Genomic DNA, 25,337 nt, shown 5'->3' with positions numbered 1-25,337 from the left:
TTCATTGGATTCTTGTCTTAGGAAATATTTGTTCTGGTCCTTCAGAGATTGTCGTAGTTGTTTAATGATCTGATGTCAGTTGACACGTGATGTATGAATCATACGACGGCACTGTTGCGTTCGTTGATACAGTGATTGCTGGATTTCTTCATATATGATTAGTATATTTATATTTTCTTTTTAATGCAATTAATAACATTATTCCAATTTTTCAAATTAATATCTATACATTTAAAAAGGAGGTACAGATATTAAAAAATCTAATTCTCATAAGCCAAATATTTATTAATATTATTATCGTTTAAAATTTGATTGTAATAGTTGATACAGTGATTGCTGGATTTCTTCATATATGATTAGTATATTTATATTTTCTTTTTAATGCAATTAATAACATTGTTCCAATTTTTCAAATTAATATCTATACATTTGAAATGAAGGTACAGATATTAAAAAATCTAATTCTCATAAGCCAAATATTTATTAATATTATTATCGTTTAAAATTTGATTGTAATAGTTCCAAAATCTCTTAAGTGTTCATTTATAGTACTTCCTGATTATTTACTCAAGACCAACATACAAAATTATCACAGAGGATGGGGTCATGAGTAATCGAATCGGCGATCACGATCTTCGCGAGCTACGTGATCGGAAAGAATAAATAGCCAACCGGAAGTAACGTGCAACGTCTGACTATCATTCGACTTCCGGTATCAACGTCACCCACACGTCGAAAGAACGTCTCTAGAAGAAACGTTCGATCGACGTACGAGTCTGAATCCTCGTAGAAACCTGAATTCCGCGTCGAGATGGAAAATTGATTCGGTACACCTGTCGCGTCCTCAGATTACAGAACGTGATGGAACTATAAAAAGATTGGTCGTTCGATGGCGTGTTTACCGTCGAAAAGAATTGAAGGGGTCCATCGTGGTCAAGGCTAGTCGACCTTGAAGCATATTCGAGCACCTGGAATGTCGATTTCTGAAATCAGCGAGATTTTCGGAGACGCGACACACCTGAGATGTTTTTCTGTTGCCTTAAAATTCGCGGAGAAAAATGATCCAAGGATTTACCAAGCTGAGATTTTGAATGCTAAAACTATCGTTCATGCACGTGTATTAAAATTAATTATATTTAAAAAAATTATTAATTATGTCATTTATATGTTACATTAAAATCTAATAGAATACACGGTTATAAATGTGTATAATTTTTACTGTTAGTAAAACTTTGGTACATTTAGAACATGGATATAGATTTGTTTCAGTGGCTCAAGAATATAAAAGCTAATTAAATTCACTACTATCTATTCGGTTTCTGTAATATATAATTTCAAGCAACTGGTATTAAAAGATGGAGAATTAAACTATATCCTCAATACATTCTATAAATAAGTAATTATCTTCAAGTTTGGGAAAACTGATTAAAGAATAATTCACGTGTATGAACAGAAGTTACTTTTTATTTGGCCAATTAAATTTATGCTGATCTTTTTCTTGTCCTGATAACTGTATGAGTTATTTATATAATTGCAGTTAATTATTCCAGACGAATTTAGTTTCGTCTGCGGTATAAATTAATAATTTGGAATTCTTTATCATTCTGAATTAATTTCCAATTTACCACTTTTTTTATTGTGAAATTAATAATAGCTACGATTCTATTTCAGGAAGCAAGGAACAACAATCTGACCTGCCCGTACAAAATGAGGGTAACTCATTCTCTTCGAAGGCTCTAACACACTATCAAGATGTACTCCGAGTGGCAAAAGGTGAGAAGTTTTTTCATATTTCCTCTCCTTCCGACAACTTTTTTGTCGTCGTAAATTTCTTCAGTTGTTGTTAAGTACAATGACTTTGGTACTGTTCTATTGCAAACCTTTCTCTCAAGCAATAGTGCTTAAAAAATAAAGCATTATACTCTTTCATCACCGACTCACTTTATCCGTCCAAGTGAAATATATTGCTAGCATTTATCGTGAAATTACATAAGAATGATAATGGCTAATATACGTGGAATATTATTGAACTGATAAAATAAGAAAGTTTCATTACATTGTTAGATACCCATTTTCTAACTTTCATTACATTTTTGCACCGCATACATAATAAAAATCTATCTAGATTTATGAAAATGTGTTTATTATAGACCGATTTACAAATTTATTTTTATTTCATTTACATATATGTACATATACATATTATATAGCTAGATATGCCTAACTAAATCCATCTGTTTTATTAGCACATTGAATAATGTCAACCAACAAGATGCCTCCACTTTGTCATTATTTACGACGTGTCAATAATGATCCGTTTTATAAATGCATATGATCTTCCCGAGTATAATTTATAATACTTTCGCCGATAATCTACCATTAGAAAATACATAAACCTACTCTAAAAATCAGTCATCAATAATCTCTAGATACTTAATCATTAATCAGAGAATCCAATTATCAGACGCAATATAAACATCAACCAATCTCAATATCAGTTCTTTCTTATTTCAACTTAATAAACTCTTTAATTCCCAAAATAAATTCTCCTGTGGTACCAATGTTGTTGAAATAGCTTATGACAATCAGAATCTGGTGCAAGCATCCACAGTCATTCGTTTGTTTGGATACAAAGGTTCTACTTACGTGTCGAAAGATTTAACAAAGATGATTTTAATTGTCGAACAATGGAGTACTCACGGGTCATTGCGTTGTTGCACAATGTTTACGTGGTCAGGATCGTACCGGGGGATTGTTGCGTGGTCGGAGTCAATGATCTGTGCACACGCAGTTGCGTCGCCGTACGTAGGTACGAGAAGCCAGCCAGCCACTTTCGAATGCCTCCGCGCTTCGCGCCGTTTCGTCCGGCGACCTAATCGCGCGCCGTTCGCCGTCTGCGCGCCGCCAATACGGCCGCATCCACACTTTCCGTTCTCGCTTCGTTGCCCCGGACGATCGCTGGAAAAAGTGTAAAAAACAATGCGTGAAATCGATGGCAGACTCGTATTCGTGGAATCCGGCGGAACATGAAAATCGACGGGGGTAAATGGCGAATTCGCGAAGTGAAGAATATACTGGGTGTTCCAGTAGTCCCTTAACAGGATCGTTATTTCTTAAGAAACTGTTAAAGATATAAATATTCATTGTTTCTGATGAAAGAATCTTTCGTGTTGTGTAATAAATAACCTAGGGAAATATATTCGTCGTCGTTCATTGTTTGATTTAATAAACTTATATTCTTTACAAAGTTGTATTAAACCACGTTACACATCACCCCAGATAGTACATGACACCTTGAAGACGCTTTTAAGCCGTCTTCGAGGCTTAAAGAAAATATCTCTATTCCTTCTGATGGTACGTATTGTTAATATTTGTGAGCGTTTGGGTAAATTTGTAGTGTTTTTTGAATTCCTAAATTCTGTGGTATGGAGTATATATTTTTAAACCCTCTGGAGGTTATAGATAAAAGATGTCTACCAAACTTTCAATGCAATTCTCCATTTTTAAATACTTTTTATTTCAGTAGATATATAGACGAAATTTTCCCGTTATCAACAAAAAATTATTTAGAAGAAATTGACGATGTAAAAAATTCAATCCCTCTAATATTGACCTGACAACGTTTACTTACCGTACAAATAGGGGTTAATTATTTAATGAACAGTCGCGTGTGACCTATTCATTCGTGTGAACAGTAACTGAAGACAATGCTCCAGAAGAAGTAGAAAAGGGAAATTTATGGTATCAGTTTTTCTTCGACGAATTAAAAATAAAGAAGTACTACAGTCTTCGAATATTTTGAAAAGGGCCCATTCTAAGGGTAAAGAACTTCTGGTAGGATATTTTGCTTGAGGGACAGGATAACGTAATCTGCGATAACACGTATTATTTTCTATTATCACAATAGGAAACGTGGTGCATTAATTATCGCAGCTGAAACGACGTGCACGCTACATTACATCAATTTTCTATAATGTCGGTTACGCTACGCGACGACGACGTCTTCCTCAATTATTCCCAAGCTCATTACTCGTGATTGGACCCGTGTAATACTGACTCGGGTAAAAGTGAGAACGCAGGTAAATCTGTCTGAACGTTAGGGGAACGCATGCAAACATTTCTGACTTCTTATCATCAGTCGCCTTACCAAAAAATCCTTATATCTTATAATAATTCCAGAAAAAGGGAACTACCTTCTTCGTCCCTTATTCAAACATTTCTTATTAGTCCAACTTTCATTTTTTCATACTTTTTTATTTAGGAATTACTACTTTGGATAGTTTTTTCGAATTAATATATTTATTTAATTTCTCAATTTGTTTCCACTCTATTGGCAGTAACATTATCTACGATGTGTAAATATCAAGCTGTCAGAAGTTTTCGAAGCTACCAGATATTTGAATTTTATTGTTTTAACTGTTTCTTAATATTAAAGAATGATATTTTTTTCTACTTCGTTATCTTATCTACAGAAATTAAACATTTGTAAAAGATTGAGATATTAGACATTCCACTCATAAATACTATTATTTTTCAGAATCGTGTGATCACGTACAGTCAGATGAATTCCACAAGCTTTCCCAGCGCGTGATCTGTCTAAAACGTAACAGTAACGTTACTCGATCACTGATCTATCCAACGAGAAATTAGCTTCAGTCTGTCATTAATAAGGACAAGGTCACCACTACTTCTGTAACATCATGAAAAAGCTCACTGGACATTAGAAAATTTTTAATCCACAACACAAACATACAAATCACTGCCACCGAACAATAAAAAACATCTAACTAAGCGTGACCCAAATTCTAGACACTTGATTACTGAAAACCTCCCAACCCTTTCACTAAAATTGATAAGATCCAATACACACTACAGTCAACAAATAGCAAGTTTAACAAATAATTAAAAAAAAAATATCATTCCCAACGCGTTTAAAACAAGTCACAGTAGATGCTCCGATTTCTCGAGAAATCGGACTACAAAGTAATCCGAGAACCGGGTGAAACTATTATTCAATCCGAATCTTCTTCACGTCGGACTCGTATGAGCGTGATTCGAACGGTTCCGCGAACACAATCGGTTTTTACCATCGACAGCCCCGTCCGTTTCTGCAACTCGCCACGGTGGCTAGTTAGAGAACCGCTTCCCGTTCGCGGCTGGCTCAGCCTATATCCAGCTTGCTCCACGTAGGCGTACGCGTATTTAGCGCGTAATTTATATAAGAAGAGAGGCACGCTTGGTTCCACCCCAAAGCACTTCGATCCACTGGCGCCAGCACCTCTTCTTTCGTTGTTTCCATCGGTAATGCATGTAAACCGTTCCCTTGGTGCACGAAAGTCTCCGTTTCGCAACGTCCGATAGGGCCATTGAGCAACAGGTCGGATAGTCCAAGAAGGTTTTTTGAAAAAGGGAATACTTAAGGTCCATTTCCAAGAGGGACACGGTGGCCGAGATCGGTAAATTAGACGTTAGCATAATTAAAAAACGTGTACGCCACTGTGCACAGGCAGCAATTGTTGCGGAGAAGAGGCGTATAACTTCCAGTGTTGCATCGAACATCCTCGCGTCCGGATCGCGGTACCCGATTCCTCCTCGTCCACGGAACGAAAGCGATTTATTGTTAGCCCTCGATTAATCTTGGACCAATTTTTGGATGTTCGTCTGACGGTTCGTCGACTGGTCTATCGTTATCGCAACGTGCAGTCCATCGAGCTTCCGGTTGACCCCGTTTTGCTGATCGGTTTTCGCGAACAGGCAGTGGCCGCTGTTGAAAATCTGGAAATTCTTGCTGTGAATATCACAGGGGACTTCGATGGGTCTTTATTCCCACGCGTTCAGATTGGATATTTCGTGATGTTTATTGTCGAGCTCTCGTCGGTGCTATGTGTGAAACTGGCTTGTGAAACGAGTTGAAGGACAGCGAGATCGGGGGACGCAACGACGTGGAGAAAGAGAGAAGGACAGACGGAGGTGTTGGGTACGAGGATGGGAAACTATCTGTGACTGTCCGAGCCGTGGAATCCGATGTGAAATTTATTTACAATAATCTCTTTCGAGAAGATCGAGCGAAGAATGTGGATTGTGCGATGAAACAAACACACGGGCCATTTAAATCGAAAGGAACTCGGCCTCTAAGAAGCGTACGTCCAATGAAACCGTGCGCGCTCGTATTCCCGAAACGTCGCGTCGGAAGACCGTTAACGAATTCAACGCGAGCATCACGGATTTTTCGAGACTGGTGACCCAATGCGCTCGATAGTAAACCGTCTCGACGACCTCCTAACTTCTTTAAGCCGAATTTAAAATGCGTGACGGTGTTGCGCGGACCGATTGTCTCGAATCTTGACCGATCGTGATCGGTTTCTTAAACGAGTCGAGCCACCGCGGACCGTTTCGTGTTCGCTCGATAATTGCTTGTCATTTTAAAGGGAACACTGGGTTGTTTCGTCGGATGACGACCGCAAGGCTGTCCCGTGGACGACATTTCGCCGTCCGTAGATTCAGGACGATTGTCGAAGTAGTCGTAGGTACGTGACGAAATGCCGCGATCACGGTGACGTCGCTGGCGTGGAATGAAAGTAGGGGTCACTGACACCTGGATTTGACTAGGAGACACCTTTTCTCATCCTCGTCGACGATTTTACGAGCGGTGTCATGTTTGCAGAAGCTTTCTGCAAATAGAAAGAATAGGAGACAACAGGGGTCTTGTATGTGTTGACCTTGAACCCTGAAGCATCTTCTCTGGTTAGGAAGGATGGATACAGAATATTTTTGAACGTCACCCATAAGTCGACTTGACAGCCATTTCGAAGAAAAGATAATAAACGTTTAAATAAGAATTACTATACATTTCACGACTGAGTCATATTGCCAGAAGAATAACGGCGGATAAAGTTAACGTTTAATCTTGCTCGATAGCGTCTGGTTAGACAGGAAACTGGTCCCCAAGCAAACCCGTACTATTCAACCTGATAACAATGTCAGGTTCACGCAAATTCCCGGTACTCGGTGTTAATTGGTGTTAAACGAGACCGGCACACGCTGAAAATGCCGGCCGCCTCTGCTGAATTACGTGCTTCGTGGTCTGTTCGCGATTTAATTGGCGTTCCCGTTAGCGTAGTATTTAAAAATGTCTTCAACAGTACATTCCCATCCGTGGAACGTCTAAGCCATGCCTTCGACCGTTGTGTCCGATGACTTCGAGTGGTTCGCTAATTGATACCGGTTTCGGTGATAGAAAGTGGACACGGTTTGAGTGCCTCGAAAAATTTCTTGACGTTATTTCGACTCTCGTTTTCCTAAATGCTCAATTTGTCAACGAACCCTTGATAAGACAGAAGTGTCAGATTTTATAAGATCGTAACGAAACGATGTTGATAGAGAGCAAGAGTGACGATGAGAATCGATAATTGAAAGAATTTCAATTCGCATCGCGGATGATCCGTACGCGATCAGCGTCGAAGAAAGTCGGAAATGCAGATTAAAATCGACCGGTGACCTGGCGTGCGCAACATGGACACCGCGAGGACAGCCAGCATCAAGAAGCCCGAGCGCAGGTCTACGCGATCGTCGACCTCGAAGAATCGGTTTTCGTCACGAAACACGCGCTCGGAAGCTTTCTACGCCGGCGCGGAACCGTTATCCGTTCGACGCGCATTGCATAATTCCGCCGGCCCAGACCCAGATACGAATTCCGCTCCAAATTCCAGCGGATCGACGGAACGCGCGAGGAGGCATCATGCTTCCGGCCGAACGAGGAACCTGGATCCTAGGATCGCTGTGGAATATGGTCCTCGAGGCGGGAGGCCCGCCAATCAGGAGGTGTTCTACACTGTCCCGCGAGATCTGGCGGTTTCTAGAAAAGAAATCTTACGAAGATACAATAACGAGAGGGATGAGAAGGAAGGCAGCTCGAAATTATCAGAAACCCTGCGTCATCGTCGTAGAGGATCCGGGGAGTTTGATAGGGATCAACAGGAGAGGCCTAGAACACTGCCTTCCATAGCCCGAAGATCGCACAAAGATTCGGGGAAGGTAGCTCAACCGTCACAGGGTTTCAGGAAAATCTCCAGACAGGACATACTTCGGCGACGTGCCAGCGTGGACGCGCCAGTTGTTGTCTCTCGTGGTAGGAGTCACGCGGAGGAGAAGCTAGAAAGTTCAGAGGCGAAAGGTGGCACCGCTTCCAGTTTCCCGAGGAACGTCCCGCGGATCGCTAGGTGGGGCAGAGAGGATGAGAGAGAGTCCAGGTCAGTCTGTGATTTCCTGCCAGTCGGTAACAAGCTGCAGGACACTACCAGCGGCCTTGTGCGCAGACCGTCGACCTTGCCCAAGATAGTCCACGCGTCGAGATCATCGCGATTAACGGGCGATTGGGCCAGCCCGAGGCTGGCCAAGGATGCGGTGAAAAAGGAGCCACCTGTTTACGGAAGGATACGCAGACGGAAGACTTCGTTACCTGCCAACACCGAGACGCATAGAGGCTCCCTGGTGTCCTTGAACACCCTGTCCAGGTACTCCAGATCCGGAAACACGCATTTCAGAGAAAGAGCCGTGGATGTTGAGTTCAGAACGACTACTAGGCACCTCCGAGACCCTGTTCCCGACACACCGTGCCATTCAGCCACGTTGCCTCTTGTTGATATGAAAACAAACCCCCAGCGGAATGCACTTTACGCGAAGGTGTCTCGAAAAACGTCGAAGGGTCTTCAGAGGTATAATCATAAAACTGATTCGAAAGATGGTGCTAACAGTAGGCACGAGGCTAACGTAGGAACCGGTGGCAGGACCATGTCGCGTAAGAGGATCATCGAGAACATGAAGGACGCGAACGTGTACGAGGATCAGAACAGCTCCAGGACCGAGGACTCTGTCGAAGTTCACTCGGAGTTTCCGTCAGAGAGTCAGTCGTACCAGAGCAAGGATTCTGACGTTCAAACGGCCAGAGACCTGTGTGAGATCGAGACCGATCGATCCAAGGAAACAAGCGTGTCCTCTCGCGGCAACGTCTCCGACACAGTAGATTCCCGATCCAATGGCAACTTTGCCAAGTCCAAAGAGGCTATCAGGTACAGATCCAAGTCTCAGGGCAGACTGATCGAAAACTTTCGCTCGAATCATCGAGAGATTGGCGCTGCGACCAGGCTGACGACCACTCTTCCGAGCTATGTGAAAAGTTCGAGAAAGTGTTCGATTGAAAAGCCACAAGGGACCGAGTGTCATAGGAAACTGTCCAAGGAAACTGGAATCTCGTCGAAACAGAGCAAGGAGAGATCGAACTACGTGAAGAAGTCCGCGACCAGTCATGTGAAAGCTTACAACGACGCTAATAGCGGTCGAACGAACTCGCCGGTGACGACATCCTCGATTTTCGGATTCTGCACCGGGAAGAGGAAAGTTCAACCGTCGAATAGTGGTGAGACGAAGGTCGAGAGTCCGCCGTCTTATCCGACATGGAACGTGAAAACGGTTAGTTTGCGGAGAAAAATACGACGGTGTGATTAATCGGTGGTTAACCTTTATTATTTGCTGGTGGATTGTGAGAGTCGTTTCTGTGATCGTTTCTTTATTATTCTGAGAACTCTTGAAATTATTTGTTAGCCAATGCTGCGTCTGATGATGAGTGATGACCGTATATACATCAGTCGGTGTGATATTAATGTTGGGTGACTAACAATAGTTAGAAAATCTCGAAGTATTTAACATGAATTTATTATTATCTATGGATTGATAAAATTATTGGAAAATGATATTTGATTTCCTTTGATCTTCGCTATTCAATCTTTAATGGTGAGAGATTCAGCAAAAATTGATGAATATTCATTTTTCTAAGGGACACTTGCGCATTGACTACAAGCTATACAACATTATATGTATTAATAATTAGAAGCAACTATGTGTAGAATTTTGTTAAACATTTTCAAAATACTCGTTGGAATTAAATAACATAAACGCGATTAGTAGGATCGAGGGGAAATACTAAATTCTTATTTGTGCACAGAAAGAAGTGTAATCGAACGAAAGTTTAAAGGAATTTCAAACGTTTAAATTTTAGAACTTCATGAACTTCAAAGATTGAAAAGAAGATTGCATTGTGCGAGTGTTGGTTTTATGCATTGATACATAAATTATTTCCAGTAAAATATCGAAGGCTAAAGTGCAGCAATTTTTAAATTGTGCTGGTTCTCATACTTGTAGGTCTGATTTCTCTTCAACTACTTAGAATCTCAGAACTACCTCAGAGACAATTGTAATTGACAAACAATCCTCGGAATTTACAAGTGGCACAAGCACAAAGTACACTATTTGATAGAACAACATTTGTCAATTTTTACTTCCGTTGACAGTGTAAGCATATCAAAGTATTCTGATTAAATTTCTTTTTTCGCAAACACATAAAAAAAAAGATTTGCTTCGCTCATCGGCTTAACGATTTATTGCCAATGTTGCCAAATACAAATCAACTTGTGATCAATGAACATTCAATGTACACGCTCAAATAGACTTTCCCACTCATTGTCAGTCATCAATTCTCCAACTATAGACTGGAACGATCTCAAATTTATTCGTCTATCATACCCTAACTATAAACTACAACAACATTTCAAGTCCATATACAATTCTTCGGTTAAGAAATCGAATTTCGAATTTAATCGTTCACATTCGATTCCCCGTAAATTACACCGCAATCGATTTTCTTTTCCAGGGTGAATTGGTGTGGTTCGACCCAGGTGTCGGCCACGTGCTACCAGGCGAGGTTTTGGAATACCACAGAGCCGCCAACGTGCTCTCCGTTCAAGCAGTGATCGCCGGCAAGGTATGAAAATATCAATCTATCCCAGCCCAAGCAATCTCAATGGACATTCTCCGTGCTCGTTGACGAGTGGAAAGGAGACACCCAACTGTATAAATTACATCGAGATTCTGAACGATCGGCTAGATAAGTTGCGCAAGAATCCGTGGAGGTGTCTTTGAGCGGCTGTACGTACGAAACAGAGAACGCGTCTCGTTGCATCGTCCGACGACGAAAACCACTCGTTTCTTTCCAGACTGAATAGGAATCGGATATTTACCGTTCTCCCCATAGACAGGCCAACAATGAAACTACGCTCGTGTGTTATTATCTCGAAGGGATAGAGGAACTGGATAGAAGTATGTTAGGCTACGCGCTAGTCAACAATACGGGTCCACTTCGAGGCCAAGGAACAACCGGTTATTCTGCATTTCCTTTAAGACGACGCTCGCTCCGGGCGGTCGGTCGCCGTTCTAACTATGTTCTATTGACTTTTTGCTGAAACAATTTGGCACGGATACAATGGATAAGAGTGGTTGTTTATTACGTCGATCTGGGTCGTGATATGAATACCTAGAATACGTGATATGAAGTCGCATGACTTCATGCTTACTTATACGCGGGTCGTCGACCTTTTATATGGATTATTCGTTGACTCGGTGACCAATGATCATTGGGAAAGAATATGGAAATTATCGAAATTGATTATCACAGAGATGACATAGATTCTTTGAACATGGAAAAGTGTTTTCTTCCTGCAAAACTAAAGAATTCATTGTTATTCTAGATACAACGGTTTGTTAATAGCTATATTATTCAGGTTCGTTAAATGTTCATCAATGCAATATTATCGTATAGTTCTTATTAGAAATGGAAAACACCTCGTAAGAAATACCATTCATGCTTCATTCTCAATCGATGTCATCATCACTCAAGAAGTGTTGTAATTAATCTTCTTCTGCTCTGGAGTCTAACATCCATTACCATGTAAACAAGAATGTAGCAATTTAGAATACCGATAATAATACCGCAATTATTTCAGTTATCTCAAAACCATGCACATAATTGTTATCATACCAGTTCCCAAGAGATTCTCATTTTTCGCAGTCTTCAACTTTTGCTTCAACATTACTCGAACTCATTGGACCGAGTAAACAATAGATTAATAAATCATCCAATCAGTCTGAAACACTCCGTGCATCGTCTCGATAGAACAGAATTCTCGCATTTAATCCAGATCGTAAGTTCATGCAACCTTGAAGCCCGTTTGCGAAACCCGTTACGAAAAAGAGGAACGAAAAAGAACGAGTACAAGTTCAGGGAATCCTGAACGTTCATACGTATGTACATACATAGATTAATGTGTTAGAATAGGTGGGACGAAAAACAAGGTTTCCATTGGTGTGGCCAACCTAACGGGGCAGTCGAATGCGTTCGGTCCCGGATAGAAAGTCGAATACCGCGCATACTTAGCGGAATACCGCGAAATACTTCCGCAACGGTGGGCCGCCGCGGCATCACGCAAAATTGCTCCAGCTAGAGCAATGTGTTGATCCCCGACGTGAAAGTGCATATCGAAAAGGGGCAGCGTGCCGGCTATTTGCAACACCTTCCTGCACTTTCAAGCTCCAAGGACACCGTATTGGCAACAACATCGTGTCCCCGAGTTTTTCGCGTTCACGTCTCTTTCACTTTCGTCAATTCCGCTGCTCCTCTTCCCCAGATCAATTTTTTTTTTTTCGAAACCATTCATCAATTCTGATTATGAAAGTGATGTGATTTAATTGGTGAAACGGAAATCTTAATATTTATTACTGTACGTCGGGGTAACTTTGACTCACAAGGAAACTTTGCATAAATAATTATTAGACCTATCTAAGAAGATAGCTGTATTAATTCGATCTCAAAAAACGGTATAACTTTTATTTCAACCAATTTTTTATATCTTTTGTTGTTTACGACTTATAAGCACGTAAATAGCGGTTCGGATAAAAGGGTTGATGCCTCCCTCAAAGTGAAAAACGGGCACGAACGAATTACAGCTATTTTCTTAGATAGGTCTAATAAATATTTATGCAAAGTTTCATAAAAACGGAGTGTATCAGTCCCCGATGTTCCGTTGTCAGTCAGGCTAACATTGTTCCAATTCAGAAAATTATCATTTTCGATTTTGCAGCTCTGAAAGTTGATACATTAAGTTCATTTTTGCGTGAAAAGGTATTTTACGTAAAAAATACCTGGCAAACAGCTGCAATATTGAAAATAATCATTTCCTGACTTTGAGACAATGTTACCCCTAATTGAGTCAAAGTTATCCTAACTTGTGGTGCGTATTACACAAATCTTATTATTTATTACACATGTGTCTCTTTTAGTAAACAGCTATTGAATAAGAATAAAATATTCGAAGAATATTCGTGAAGTTCCCCAGACCCCACTTCACCAGTTTTGCGACAAACACCTTCTATTCTAATATTTAAATTAGGAATACCATCGATGTTGCATTAACTAATTAACGCCTGCCTTGCCTAATCTTTGTTTTCTTAGCGTTGAATTAATGGTAAATACTCTGCAGAATAAAACTTGTGCAACATCACCGTAACAATAAACACAAAGAAAAACATCTCTGTCTGAATTTGTTTGACTGGTACTGTAATTGTTGCTACTTATAGAAGGCATAATCGATATTAGGTATCTATCAAACCATAGGAGCTTCTTTCGTATTCGCTGTTACAGTTCTGCATCCTCTACATCCATAAAAAATTATGGAATCGAATCCGTAACAGTAAAAGTCAGTGGTAATGAATGTAGTATAATAAAATCGAATTCCTAATTAGTTCGAGACAACCAGAACGTACCGACAAAACAATTTTAAATAGAATCTCGTGTGTTATGCAGGTTTTAATATAACTAAGGATATGTACATACTAGCCACGAGACGTAAATATAGCTGATGGTTTTGTGGTTAGCAGAATTATCTCGAGCCTAATATTTTCTAGTGAATTACGTTAATGGTAACTCCGGGATGGACATTAAACGCAGGTAATTATTATTAACGACGCGTTACAAGCTCCTAGCATAAAAAACGTTTTATTAAACAATAACCATCTAATGACTCACTTGAGCAATCGTGTTAATGAGAAATTTGAGATCCATAAAAATTACTTCTTTTAGGTATTAAAACTTTTATAAATATTTATGGTAATAATTATGACTATTTTATAAGAAGCCCCTTTAATTACAGTCTCAGGCAATTTACGAAAGACAACTGTTGTTATCTTCATTGCTTGTAATTTTTACTTTTCATCGGAATAAATGATCATAATAGGTCTGGGGAGCTTAGTGCGCGTATTTATTGTTTAACGTTATTCTAGAACTGCGTACACAGCGTAACGTTAACGCAATTTTCGTAGATGCGCTAAACAAGAATCGGACGTGTTCGAGGTTTTATTTGCACGGTAATCATGTATCGTCGGACAGTTCACCTTCAACATTGATTATTCGTCGCTGTAGTGGTGCGTTATGTTCGATTTCTCGATGCATTGTCGTGCATTGGTAGGGGAGTCTAGTTCAACGGTGTCCCATTATAGATGACGGTGCACACAGGCGTCGAAATGAGAAATTCACCTCACAAATTGCGTAACATTACGTTTTATCCACTTTCATATGCTTAACTCGATACAAAATTCGTACAGTGACTGTTCAACTACGAAAAAAATATTCTTATATAACTGTTACATCATAACTTTTTTTATATAAATACGCCTGTAGTTATTTTAAGAAATCGTAGCTACTTTCTGTCAGTAGACAGGTAGCGAATTAGCTTATGGTCAATCTAAAAATTCAGTCCGTTACAATAAATGTCAAACAAACGCAAATTTAAACCAGTGTCTTATGTATTATTAAGACTACAAAATAATAACAAATATTTAAGAATAATGTCCATGAACAGACTCATTCATTGTTAACCTGTAGAGGATGAGAAGACTATTTTTAGATTTGAGGTGGATCGCTTATTTTTCGTAATATAACACTATAACAAATAACAACAGCAACAACTTTTATAACAAATATATAAAAGTTCTGACTCGAAAATACAAAAAGTATGAAAAAACCTGCCCGTCCTTTAAATGTTAACTTATAATACAACAATATCTTCAGAACATTCCGCTTTCACAGTAACCATGTCAGTACCATAGTGGGCATAATTTCCGAACAGTTTAGCTCGATTCAGATCTCCATTTATTACCACAAAAACACGTTAAATTAAAGCCTGCACCGTAATTACAAGACACCGCAGAAACCAAAGCGAGAAAGAGAAGGGATTTCGTATCAGTGAACAAAAATTCGTAAGATATCTGAAATAGCCTCACGCGTCGTTTAGTTAGCGTATCAGTGAAAGGAAGCTCTTAATTAATTTCTTTCGTCCACGAACGTCCATATAAAATCGCCTAACGGAATCGATTTCTGTTTACCACGCACGACCTAAGTCGCCGGCGAGGTTGATATCCCTTCGCGGATCGCATTCCCCCGCGATCGCAACGTAGCGACGCCATTGGAACTGCGAACTCAGGCGGTCTCGGTATCCGGTTGAGTCTCGCCGTGAGTGGCTTTCGCGTCTTATGTGAATTTGCGGGGATCTTCCTTTTTTTAACGCGCATTCTCCTGTCGGAGATCGGGTTGCGACCGTCGAGGAAATCGTGCAAGAACCGGCTGGAAAAAAGACACTGTTAGGAGAGTTCCGGTAGGCTGCACGATCCATGGACGCTAATTTTGAGAAAGTTTGAGTTTTATGGCCTGGGGAACATGATCTTTCACAAATTACTATGAAAAAAGGAGACAATCATCGGTGCGATGAGTCGTAGACGTTGAATAGTGATGCGGCTTTGGTAATTATTGTAATGATCTTCAGGTGCCGAGGAACGGTTTAAGAACTGATGGTGATTGTGGATGGTTGAAGATTGGAGTAAAATTTGTGAAAAATAGATCTTCGGGTGATGGGAATCTTCGATATGGTTCATGTCCATTAAATTCTAATTTAGAAGAGCTTCAAGAAGATTAATTAATTAGCAGTAATCTTTAAACAGTGAAGTCTAAAAAATAAGCAATTGGAGAAGAAAGAACATTTGGTGGTGAAATAAGTGTATATATTGATTGTACAAAAAGTGTAGAACCTTAATAGTATTTACTGTTTTTTAATCAAATATCACGAGACATATAGAATAATTGAACCAATAATAGCTAAAATGTGGTCTTTGGAAACTGGATGTGTATACCATCTGGTGTAACCAGAGAATCAAAGTGCTTAAACCCAAATTATGAATGAACATCACTCCTACTAATTTACCAATGGAGAACCCAGAAGATCGACACTACACAGAGCCAACAGTTAGCTTGGGATCCTCATCAGTCCATTCATCAGTACCTTCTAGCCCAACCGGTAGTAGTGACCATTCAGACACGATTCATCACATCAGAGAACACGAGTCTAACTTACAATTAGACAGCTGTTCGAAGTCAAACCCAGTTCAGGAAAGTCCGTCGCAACCGTGTTACGATGTTCCTGTTCGGAAGTCAAGGTTACGCTCGGAGGAAAGTGTCTTCGTCAAGGACGAGGAGGTGTGCTTGTGCGCGCCGCAGCAAGACTTCGTCGAGTGGCATTACAAAACGACGATGTCGGTGCTGAAGAATTTAAAGGGGGTCTTAGCCGGCTTGAACTCCGTCGACGATGACTTTCCCAAGGAATTTCGTGGTGGCTCGTTACGCTCTTCGACGACCTCTTCGGCGTCATCCCGCGAGTTCTTTCGCGTGTACCCGATGGACAATGACGAAAGCGACTCTAGCGGGTACTCGAGGAGGCAGGGCACAGTCAGACGAACGGTGTCCAGAGACGCTACCCTGAGGCCGAAGTTGAAGAGGTCACCGGAACCATTGACGTACCTCTGCGTACGCGTGATCGACGAAAATGTAATGCGGTGCGACACGACGTTTTCAAATTCTTCTTTCGTATCTGAATCGAATCTTTGGGAGTTCTTCGATTTGCAAATTTTTTGTGTAGATTCTAGATTTAGGAAACAGATTTGTGTTATATAGAACAGTATGGAGAAGTGGAACTTAAGCTTAGGGTTATGAAGACTAGGCTTAGGACTATGTACAGTTGAGTCGTAAATAAAAATTGCTGTAGAACATTTTTATTCGCAAAAATAAAGATCTATTGATTTGTGTAAACCTACATAGGAAGTAATATCAGAATTTTAATATGTGAATATTATAATTAGTTTTTAATACTGGTTAGATAATTGTATACTTGTAATTTCACATTTCAGCCCCAAATTTTCACCCTGACCAATTTGAGTGGAGTGAAGCCAAGACAGGATCTTGGGCAAAATGGTGTCGAAGACATGATTCAGTTAAGGTGGGTCCGGTTTCATTCTTTTTCTGTTATTTATAGAATAGAATTCATTCTGTAATTTGGAAATACTGTTGAAATTGCAGCGACCTCAATGAGGCCTCTTTATTATGGAACCTGAAAATTCGATACGACAAGGAATTAATATATGTATGTTCGTTTACTGGATCTTTTATTTGCACAGATATAAGCCATTTTATTGTAATTTAATAAGAGTATATTTTTTTAAATGACAGACGTACACGGGAAGTATTTTAGTGGCGGTAAATCCTTATAAAATGTTTGACATTTATGGCCTGGACCAAGTGAAACTCTATGAAGGACGAATACTCGGGACCCTGCCGCCGTGAGTTTCTTTTTACTTCAATTTAAAAAACACATATAGACACTGAAGAAAAAACGATTTATGTAATACCTCCGGTAAAAGTAAAATAACATTTCATGTCTACATATAAAACTTTACTCTATTCTAATTTCATGTAACAAAAAAAGTGTGTCTCAGTTTTCACTTTAATTTGTAGAGTAATTGAAGAATCTTCCAAGAAATTTAAGTCTAGTTAAACATAATTAGGTAACACAGAGCTCTTGGACTTTGTTACGAATTTGTGAAAGTATCATATTTCTGTAAATTACCTTATGTTACAACAAACTTGAAATAATAGGCTAGATAGAAGAAACAGATGATTCTTTACCAAATTATAATAAAATTTATAGTATAATAATATTACAGAAACAGTGTTACTCAATATTTATCCATCTTGACGAAACAAGAGTCGATCTCCTATCTCAAATATTTACAACTGTAATAATATCTCATTGAAATAATAATACAAAAAAACTACAGAATGTAATATTATTGGTAATTACTCTTGACTATTGTCAAACAGGATACAATAATTTACATTCGATATCGATTGCTCATTCTAAAGTGATTATTATTTTCCCGTATATCGACACGTTTGTTCCTTTTTGTTCTTTCTTTTAACTAATAATAATATTACGGTGCATTATAGTCACCTGTTCGCCGTGGGCTCATCAGCATATAGTCAAGTAACCGCTGCAAATAATGCCAGCGCAAATCAGGTGGTCGTTATTTCCGGCGAATCCGGTTCAGGAAAAACAGAATCCACGAAACTCGTAATGCAGTACCTAGCCGCCGTTAATCGAGCGCCGAACAATCTGGTCACTGAGCAGATCCTCGAGGCGACGCCATTACTGGAAAGCTTCGGCAACGCAAAGACGCCGAGAAACGATAATAGCAGCCGATTCGGCAAATATCTGGAGGTTTACTTTAGAGAGTGAGTGTTCATCATCTCCACAAGACACCATACATTTATTTTAATTAATGATTATTTCTTAATATTGATTTAAAGCCTCCGCAATTTTTGCAAAAGCAGAATTCGAGGAAAAATTAAATATATGAGATCTCTTTGACATTAAAAAGATTAAAGACAAAAATGATATACAACGCGTTTTATATGAAAGCATATCAAGACGAAACTTGTAATTCGAAATACATTACTTAAAAAATGTTGATAATTCAAATTAGAGAAGGTAGTACATAATTTCTTAGACATTTCAAGCCGTTAGTTACTTTGCTAGCAATAAATCATACATATTTTCAAAAGTGTACATTATACAAGTGATACCTCACGTTTATCTGATTGATCTAACCACTGACACCACAGTCGCCACCCATATCAATCACTCTAATGCTTTCAGTGGAGTCATCGTAGGGGGAAGAATAACCCAGTATCTCCTAGAAAAAAGTAGAATAGTCACTCAAGCTTCTGAAGAAAGGAACTACCACGTCTTCTACGAGCTTCTAGCTGGCCTGGACCAGCAACTCAGGGACAAATACGGTTTACTAACCCCAGACAAATACTTCTACCTGAACCAGGTTGCTAAAACTTCTAATCTCCACCCATAACAGAATCTCCAATACCCGAACAAGTTTAAAACATCAACTTTCAGGGTGGAAATTGCGAGATCGATGGGAAGAGTGACGTCCAAGACTTCAAAGCTCTTCTGTCCGCCATGCAAGTGTTGGGGTTCACGTCCGAGGAACAGGACACGATCTTCAAGATTCTCGCGAGTGTGTTGCACCTGGGCAACGTGTACTTCCACCGGAAGCAGATGAGACACGGCCAGGAGGGTGTGGAAGTCGGGTCGGACGCCGAAATCCGATGGGCAGCTCATCTTCTTCAAGTGAATTCGGACGGGATCATCAGAGCGCTGACGACCAAAACGACGGTGCGTGTGTCGGTGAAAGCGACGCAAGAACGCTTCGCTGCTCCTGATCTTCGTGGATCGATCTGATTAATCGGTTTCGTTTCGCAGGAGGCAAGAAACGAGAGAGTCTTCACCGCGTTGAATATCGATCAGGCCCTGGATGCCAGGGATGCCTTCGCAAAGGCTCTCTACAGTTCGTTGTTCTCCTGGCTGGTAGCACGTGTCAATCACATCGTCTACAAAGGGACCAAACAGACCGCCGCCATCTCGATCCTTGATATATTCGGGTTCGAGAACTTCACTGAGAACAGCCTCGAGCAGCTGTGCATCAACTACGCGAACGAGAACCTGCAGTTTTATTTCAACAAGCACATATTCAAGCTCGAGCAGCAGGAGTACGTGAAAGAGAAAATTGACTGGACTACTATAAATTACACTGTGAGTGAAAAGTTATACTATTGGTAGTGAAAGGTATCGAAAGCATTGCGTGTGGTCGAAAGTAGTGTGCTGGAAAATTTTTAGAAGTTTCAACCAACTGGAACAGTGGAAATAGAGGAATTTCATTAAAAATTACTTTGTATTTAATGATAGTTTGTTAATTAACTTTATTACATTATTGGACTTAGTTTTTGCGTGGATTTAGTATTAGATGAAAGTTGTTTTTACTTCGTTATTCTTCTGAAAAGTCTCATCGTATTTTCTATTTTCTATTATTACCTTTTGACAGGAATTGCTGATATTCTTATTTTTTAAATGATTGTGAAGAGGGTTGTATCGTTTCTTTAATTAGAGTTGAATTATTCTCCTTTGAAACAGGACAATTTGCCAGTTATTCACCTAATCGCAAAGAAACCAGTCGGTATTCTGCATCTGTTGGACGACGAGAGTAATTTTCCCAAAGCGACGGATCTCTCGTTTCTTGAAAAGTGTCATTACAATCACGCTCTGAGCGAATTGTACTCGAGGCCACGAATGAATTCAGCTGAATTCGCCATTAAACATTACGCCGGCCAAGTTTGGTATAACGTTGAAGGCTTCTTGGATAAGAACAGAGACACTTTGCGACCAGATGTGGTGGAATTATTAATAAGCAGTAAAATATCCGTAAGCGTTGTTCCATTCGAAGGAAATTTTTTATGAAGTCTTTTACTCAGTTGGTTTGATCGTTGATTCCTTTCCAGATGGTCAGTAAAATGTTCCAGCATGTAAGGACAACCCACGAGGCTAATAAGACCATGAATAAACCAAACGGTAGATTCGTCACTATGAAACCAAGAACGCCGACCGTGTCTGCACGGTTTCACGACAGTCTGCAGCAACTTCTAGATTCGATGTCACAGTAAGTGTTTGTCAAACCTTTTTTTTAACTACAATTTTCGAATTCTTACGTGACGCAGTAGTGAAAAATTATGACAGTTTAGTGTAAACATTAAGAATGCCAGGAAGAAGTTTCAAGCACTAACTTTCTAACATCTAGTATTCAAATTTAAGCAAACAGGAATATTAACGTAGTCTTCTTGTCTCGTAGATAAAATCTCTGTGCACTTGCTGTGAAATATAATCAAATGTATCTTGATACATATTTGTACGACTTTCACGGCTTCAGTTCTTGCAGTTCGAACTGGCGAGAAATTTGACGATTTCTCTGTATGATTGCTGATTCGATCCGGAAATGAATGGCAGATTGTAAAATAACAAGCATAAAGTATATTTTATAGTTGGATAATTAAAAGTACTATTTACCTTGTTAACAGGATAAATCCTGTTAGTTCGTCAATTTTACCGTACTATTTTAATTCCTTATACTTATCGTAATTTCTTTTTAATTCAAATGTATTTATTAGTTTAGTCAGAAATAAAAGTAAATTCCAAATAGTTTGCACAGATTGATCGAAATGCTAAAATGATTCATTTTAAGTCTACAATTTCTAATCTTCCTCAGCCCATAAAAAGAATGGAATAAATTCTATGCATTCTATATATTTAATTCCCATGAACCTAGACCTTAACAATTTTTTAATGAGATGCACACTAAAGTTTTTCTGTAATGGAATTGTAATTCGATTAAACTTGTACTATTGGGTCTCAGGGAAAATTCTATGATCTTTGCCAGAATAATTTAATAAATAAATGACAAACTTTTATCCAAAGAACTACTATCTTGCGAGACTACTGAAAAGATGTAACACGATCCTACAGAAAATTAATGTTAAACGCATTACATCACTAATTAGATCAGAAAAATGCAATCCATAAAATTATCCATCAGGTCTAACATCCAATGTCAACAATCATTTTCCTATAACATTAACATTCTTTTATTAGCTCAGCACGTATTACGATATTTATTAATCATTTCAGATGCAATCCATGGTTCGTGCGATGCATCAAACCGAACACAGAGAAGGCGCCAATGAAGTTTGACATGCCCTGCGTGCTCGAACAATTACGTTACACTGGGATGCTCGAGACTATCCGTATCAGGAAGACGGGTTACCCAGTTCGACTTGTTTTCGGACACTTTGTTGATCGATATAGATACCTGGTGTCAACGCATCTACCTAGAGGAGCTCCGAATAAGGAGCTCTGCCGTATAATTCTGGATAAAGCCGCGCCAAAAGAGGCACAGTCGCAATATCAGTTGGGTTTGACGAGAGTATTCTTGAGGGAATCCTTGGAAAGGACTCTGGAGTACAATAGAGCGCTCATCTTGGAAAGGGCGGCCATTACTGTTCAAAGGTAGAAACTTATATTTCCGGACATAAGTATTAGGAGACTCAAAGAATGTGCAGTAAATGTAATAAATTATTTAGGGGATATTAAATCTCGACAGACAACGCGTATGCTACTATAAAGTAATACTAGGGCCTAAAATATGTAATTTTTATAAAATATCACATTCTTTTCATATAAACATGGTGTCCTGATATTTATGAGCGGTAGAATACCTAACAAACATAAAGTCTGTAGGCGGAGCTAACAGGAATTACCACTGAACGAAGGCGTTTCTGGTAATTAAACTAACAGTAGGTGTTTTTAACTGGACAATTACAGATATACCAGAGGATTTCTAGCGAGAAGAAGGTTCCTCAATATTTCACGAAGCACCGTGCTGATACAGGCGGTCTATCGTGGTTATCGTGAAAAAAAGAAGTTCAAAGCACTCAAGAAAGGGGCGCTTATGGCACAAAAGATATATAGAGGAAGGAAGCAGCGTGAAAAATTCCATGTTCTAAAAGAGGAAATGGCGAAGAGAGCGGAAATCGAGAGGGCTAGCAAGGAATACTTGATGGTGACTTATTAGAATTCTTTACCGATCTTTTATTAAAATTGTAATGATATTTTGATTTTACCCTCGGAGTATTCGGTCACCGAAAACTAGGCAGTTCGAGAATAGAACTATCTATTGCATAAATTTGTTTACAGCGTTCTAGGGACCTATTCTTTGTTGACAGGAAATCATTAAATCAATATTAGTTTTGCAAAATTTTTATTTCTACGGAATTCAACACGTCCATCAATTTGATAGTAATAACTGTTAATGTTCTTTGCGATGGTCCCTTTTAGGATCCAGTCCCAGAAAGAATAGAACCCATTGAAGTATTATGAATCGTTAATGTCTGAAAAGTGATACTTTTGTTCTTCAGATTGGCAACCAACCCACACAGAGCGAAACCTCCTGAAAGTTGTCGGCCAAGTGATCCCAATGCACCAAACTTACAGTCTCCCGCCAGACATAGACCAGCACCAATTCTCAAAATTCACTAACATCTACTTCAAGAGCCATATCTTCGGCATGAAACGAGAACCAATAAAGACACCGTTCCTGGCAAAAGCTCGGGACCAAGATTACACAGACTCATTGATGATCTTCAAAATGATCCTCCGTTTCATGAACGAGAACAACTTGAGTGGCAAAAGGGAACAAGCATTGGGCGACTATATCGTGAACAAAGGAATCGTCAATGAAAAATTAAGAGACGAAATTCTGTGCCAGCTGGCGAATCAAACGTGGAAAAACGAGAACGATGCTAACAAAGAGAGAGGCTGGTTGCTATTGTCCAACTGTCTATCAGCCTTCCAACCCAGTTCAACACTGTTTAAGTATTTTCTCAAGTATGTGTCCGATCACGCCTACGACGGATACAAAGCTTACTGCCAGAGGAAGCTTTTGCAAGGTGAAAGGACTATATTCAGGATAATGAGCACTAATCAACAAATTGTGCACCACGTACCGAGGAATTATCCGCCCTGCGTATTGGAGTGGAGGGCGAACAGGAATCGCGTTAACATGGCGCTCAGCGTGGGATTCTATGACGGTGGGTGTCATACGAATTGAATTTTTAATGAAATTTCTTTTAGCACACGAAATATCATGATAGTATACGAAATATCAAATAGTATCTTTTACAAATTTGTTATTTATAGTGATGGGATAGAGCACTTATCAAAAGTAAAATTAGTGAAATCGACATATGAATTATTACGTTTGCTATATTACGATAATAAAATTTACTGTTACTTTCAGGTGAGACGGTCACCTGTGCCGTGGATTCGTGGACAACCTGCGAGGAACTGGCTAATCTCGCTGTCCATAATCACGGCGTGGACAATTCCGGCTGGACCATCACTCTATGGAACCAGTTAGACGGTCCGGACGCCATTGTTACAGAAACCAATGGTTTCGATTACGTTCTCGATCTGATCTCTGAGATGGAGCTTGCGCCAGCTTTCCCTGCCGCCAAACACATGTTCCTCGAACAGCGGAAGAACAGTTTCCCACCCATTAAGAAGAGAGAGGTAAGTTCGTTTAATTAGTCGTAAATCAGGTCGTCGTATTTACTGGAATATAAATGTTTACGATTTCGTTTTAGCATACGCAGATCATTCGAGAATTAGAACAGGAAATAGAACCGCCGGTTCTGAAGACTTTCCAGCCTCTCGAGCGGAAACCAGTGCCAAAGGTTGTGGACAAACCCGTCGAACCGGAGATTCAATCTCCTAGGCGACCCGCTGTTCCGCCCCCTCAACCACCTGTAACGAAGCCATCGGTAAATTCAAATTTTCACTGTTAATTTAATTAGAATTATTTTATCATGAAAATTATTTTTCGCAAGCCCAAAAATTTGATTTCGTTGAAAATAAGCAGGTTTTGAATTTGACAAAATACAGTAGATTACTTATTAGTACACCTAATATAATGTAATTTTGAATGCAAATTTCTGTGTATTATAGTTTGTAAAAATACGTAATATATTCTTAGGATGAGTCACAACTGTCTGATTGCGTTTATTCCAGATGAGAAAACAGTCTCACGAGGCTATATTAGAAACTACAACGGAGACAGGTTTATCGCGAAAATCGGCTCTTAACGACAGATACTTCGAAAAAGAGAAGCAACGAAGTCGTAGTCTGGATAACCTGCTCCAACCAGAAGTGGTGTCGCCTCCAGTTAAGCTGGCGAACCTCGGATTATCGTCGTCGAAACTGAACGAACGGTACCATAGCCTCGAAAGGATTGGAGAAACGCCTGCAGTCAGTAACGTCGAGTACATGACGAGAACGGAAATTACACAGGAAAGGAAGTATAGTAGGATAACGAGGACAACGGAGCCGAATATTGAGGAAGAGGATCTAACGATCGATTTCGAGTATCCGGATATTCAATCGGTCAGCCAGACTGGAAGATCGGAGGACGATAAGAATAGTTACATTAGATCGCAAACTAGGTTCATCAAATCTCAATATCCTGGTGAGTGTTACTATTATGATTCAATAAATAATAATCACATTCTGTTCATGTCCTTTTTAATTTGTTTAATTAAGAGTAATATCATAAGAAGGTACCCTTCCGAGTAAAAACTATGACACCTTTTAATTTGTCTAATTACTGGTACAATGAGT

At 39.5% G+C, this 25,337-nt stretch overlaps 1 protein-coding gene across 1 annotated transcript in view; it reads left to right on the top strand.

Annotated features, from left to right (window-relative positions):
- Positions 1-1,752: 1,752 nt before the first annotated feature.
- The window catches only part of LOC107193994 (unconventional myosin-XV), a 74,231-nt gene continuing 50,646 nt past the window's right edge, over positions 1,753-25,337 (top strand). Inside the window, 17 exon segments of the mRNA XM_015583548.1 lie at positions 1,753-1,773; positions 10,706-10,816; positions 17,119-17,207; positions 17,288-17,351; positions 17,438-17,547; positions 18,215-18,499; positions 18,924-19,101; positions 19,176-19,454; positions 19,542-19,871; positions 20,250-20,537; positions 20,615-20,772; positions 21,795-22,172; positions 22,488-22,725; positions 23,008-23,752; positions 23,962-24,233; positions 24,308-24,484; positions 24,732-25,185. Of these exon segments, the coding sequence (XP_015439034.1) occupies positions 1,753-1,773; positions 10,706-10,816; positions 17,119-17,207; positions 17,288-17,351; positions 17,438-17,547; positions 18,215-18,499; positions 18,924-19,101; positions 19,176-19,454; positions 19,542-19,871; positions 20,250-20,537; positions 20,615-20,772; positions 21,795-22,172; positions 22,488-22,725; positions 23,008-23,752; positions 23,962-24,233; positions 24,308-24,484; positions 24,732-25,185 (4,177 nt within the window).

This window comes from Dufourea novaeangliae, unplaced genomic scaffold, assembly GCF_001272555.1.
Source record: "Dufourea novaeangliae isolate 0120121106 unplaced genomic scaffold, ASM127255v1 scaffold21, whole genome shotgun sequence".
NCBI classification, from domain to species: domain Eukaryota; kingdom Metazoa; phylum Arthropoda; class Insecta; order Hymenoptera; family Halictidae; genus Dufourea; species Dufourea novaeangliae.
This window is presented reverse-complemented; position numbering and strand designations above follow the sequence as displayed.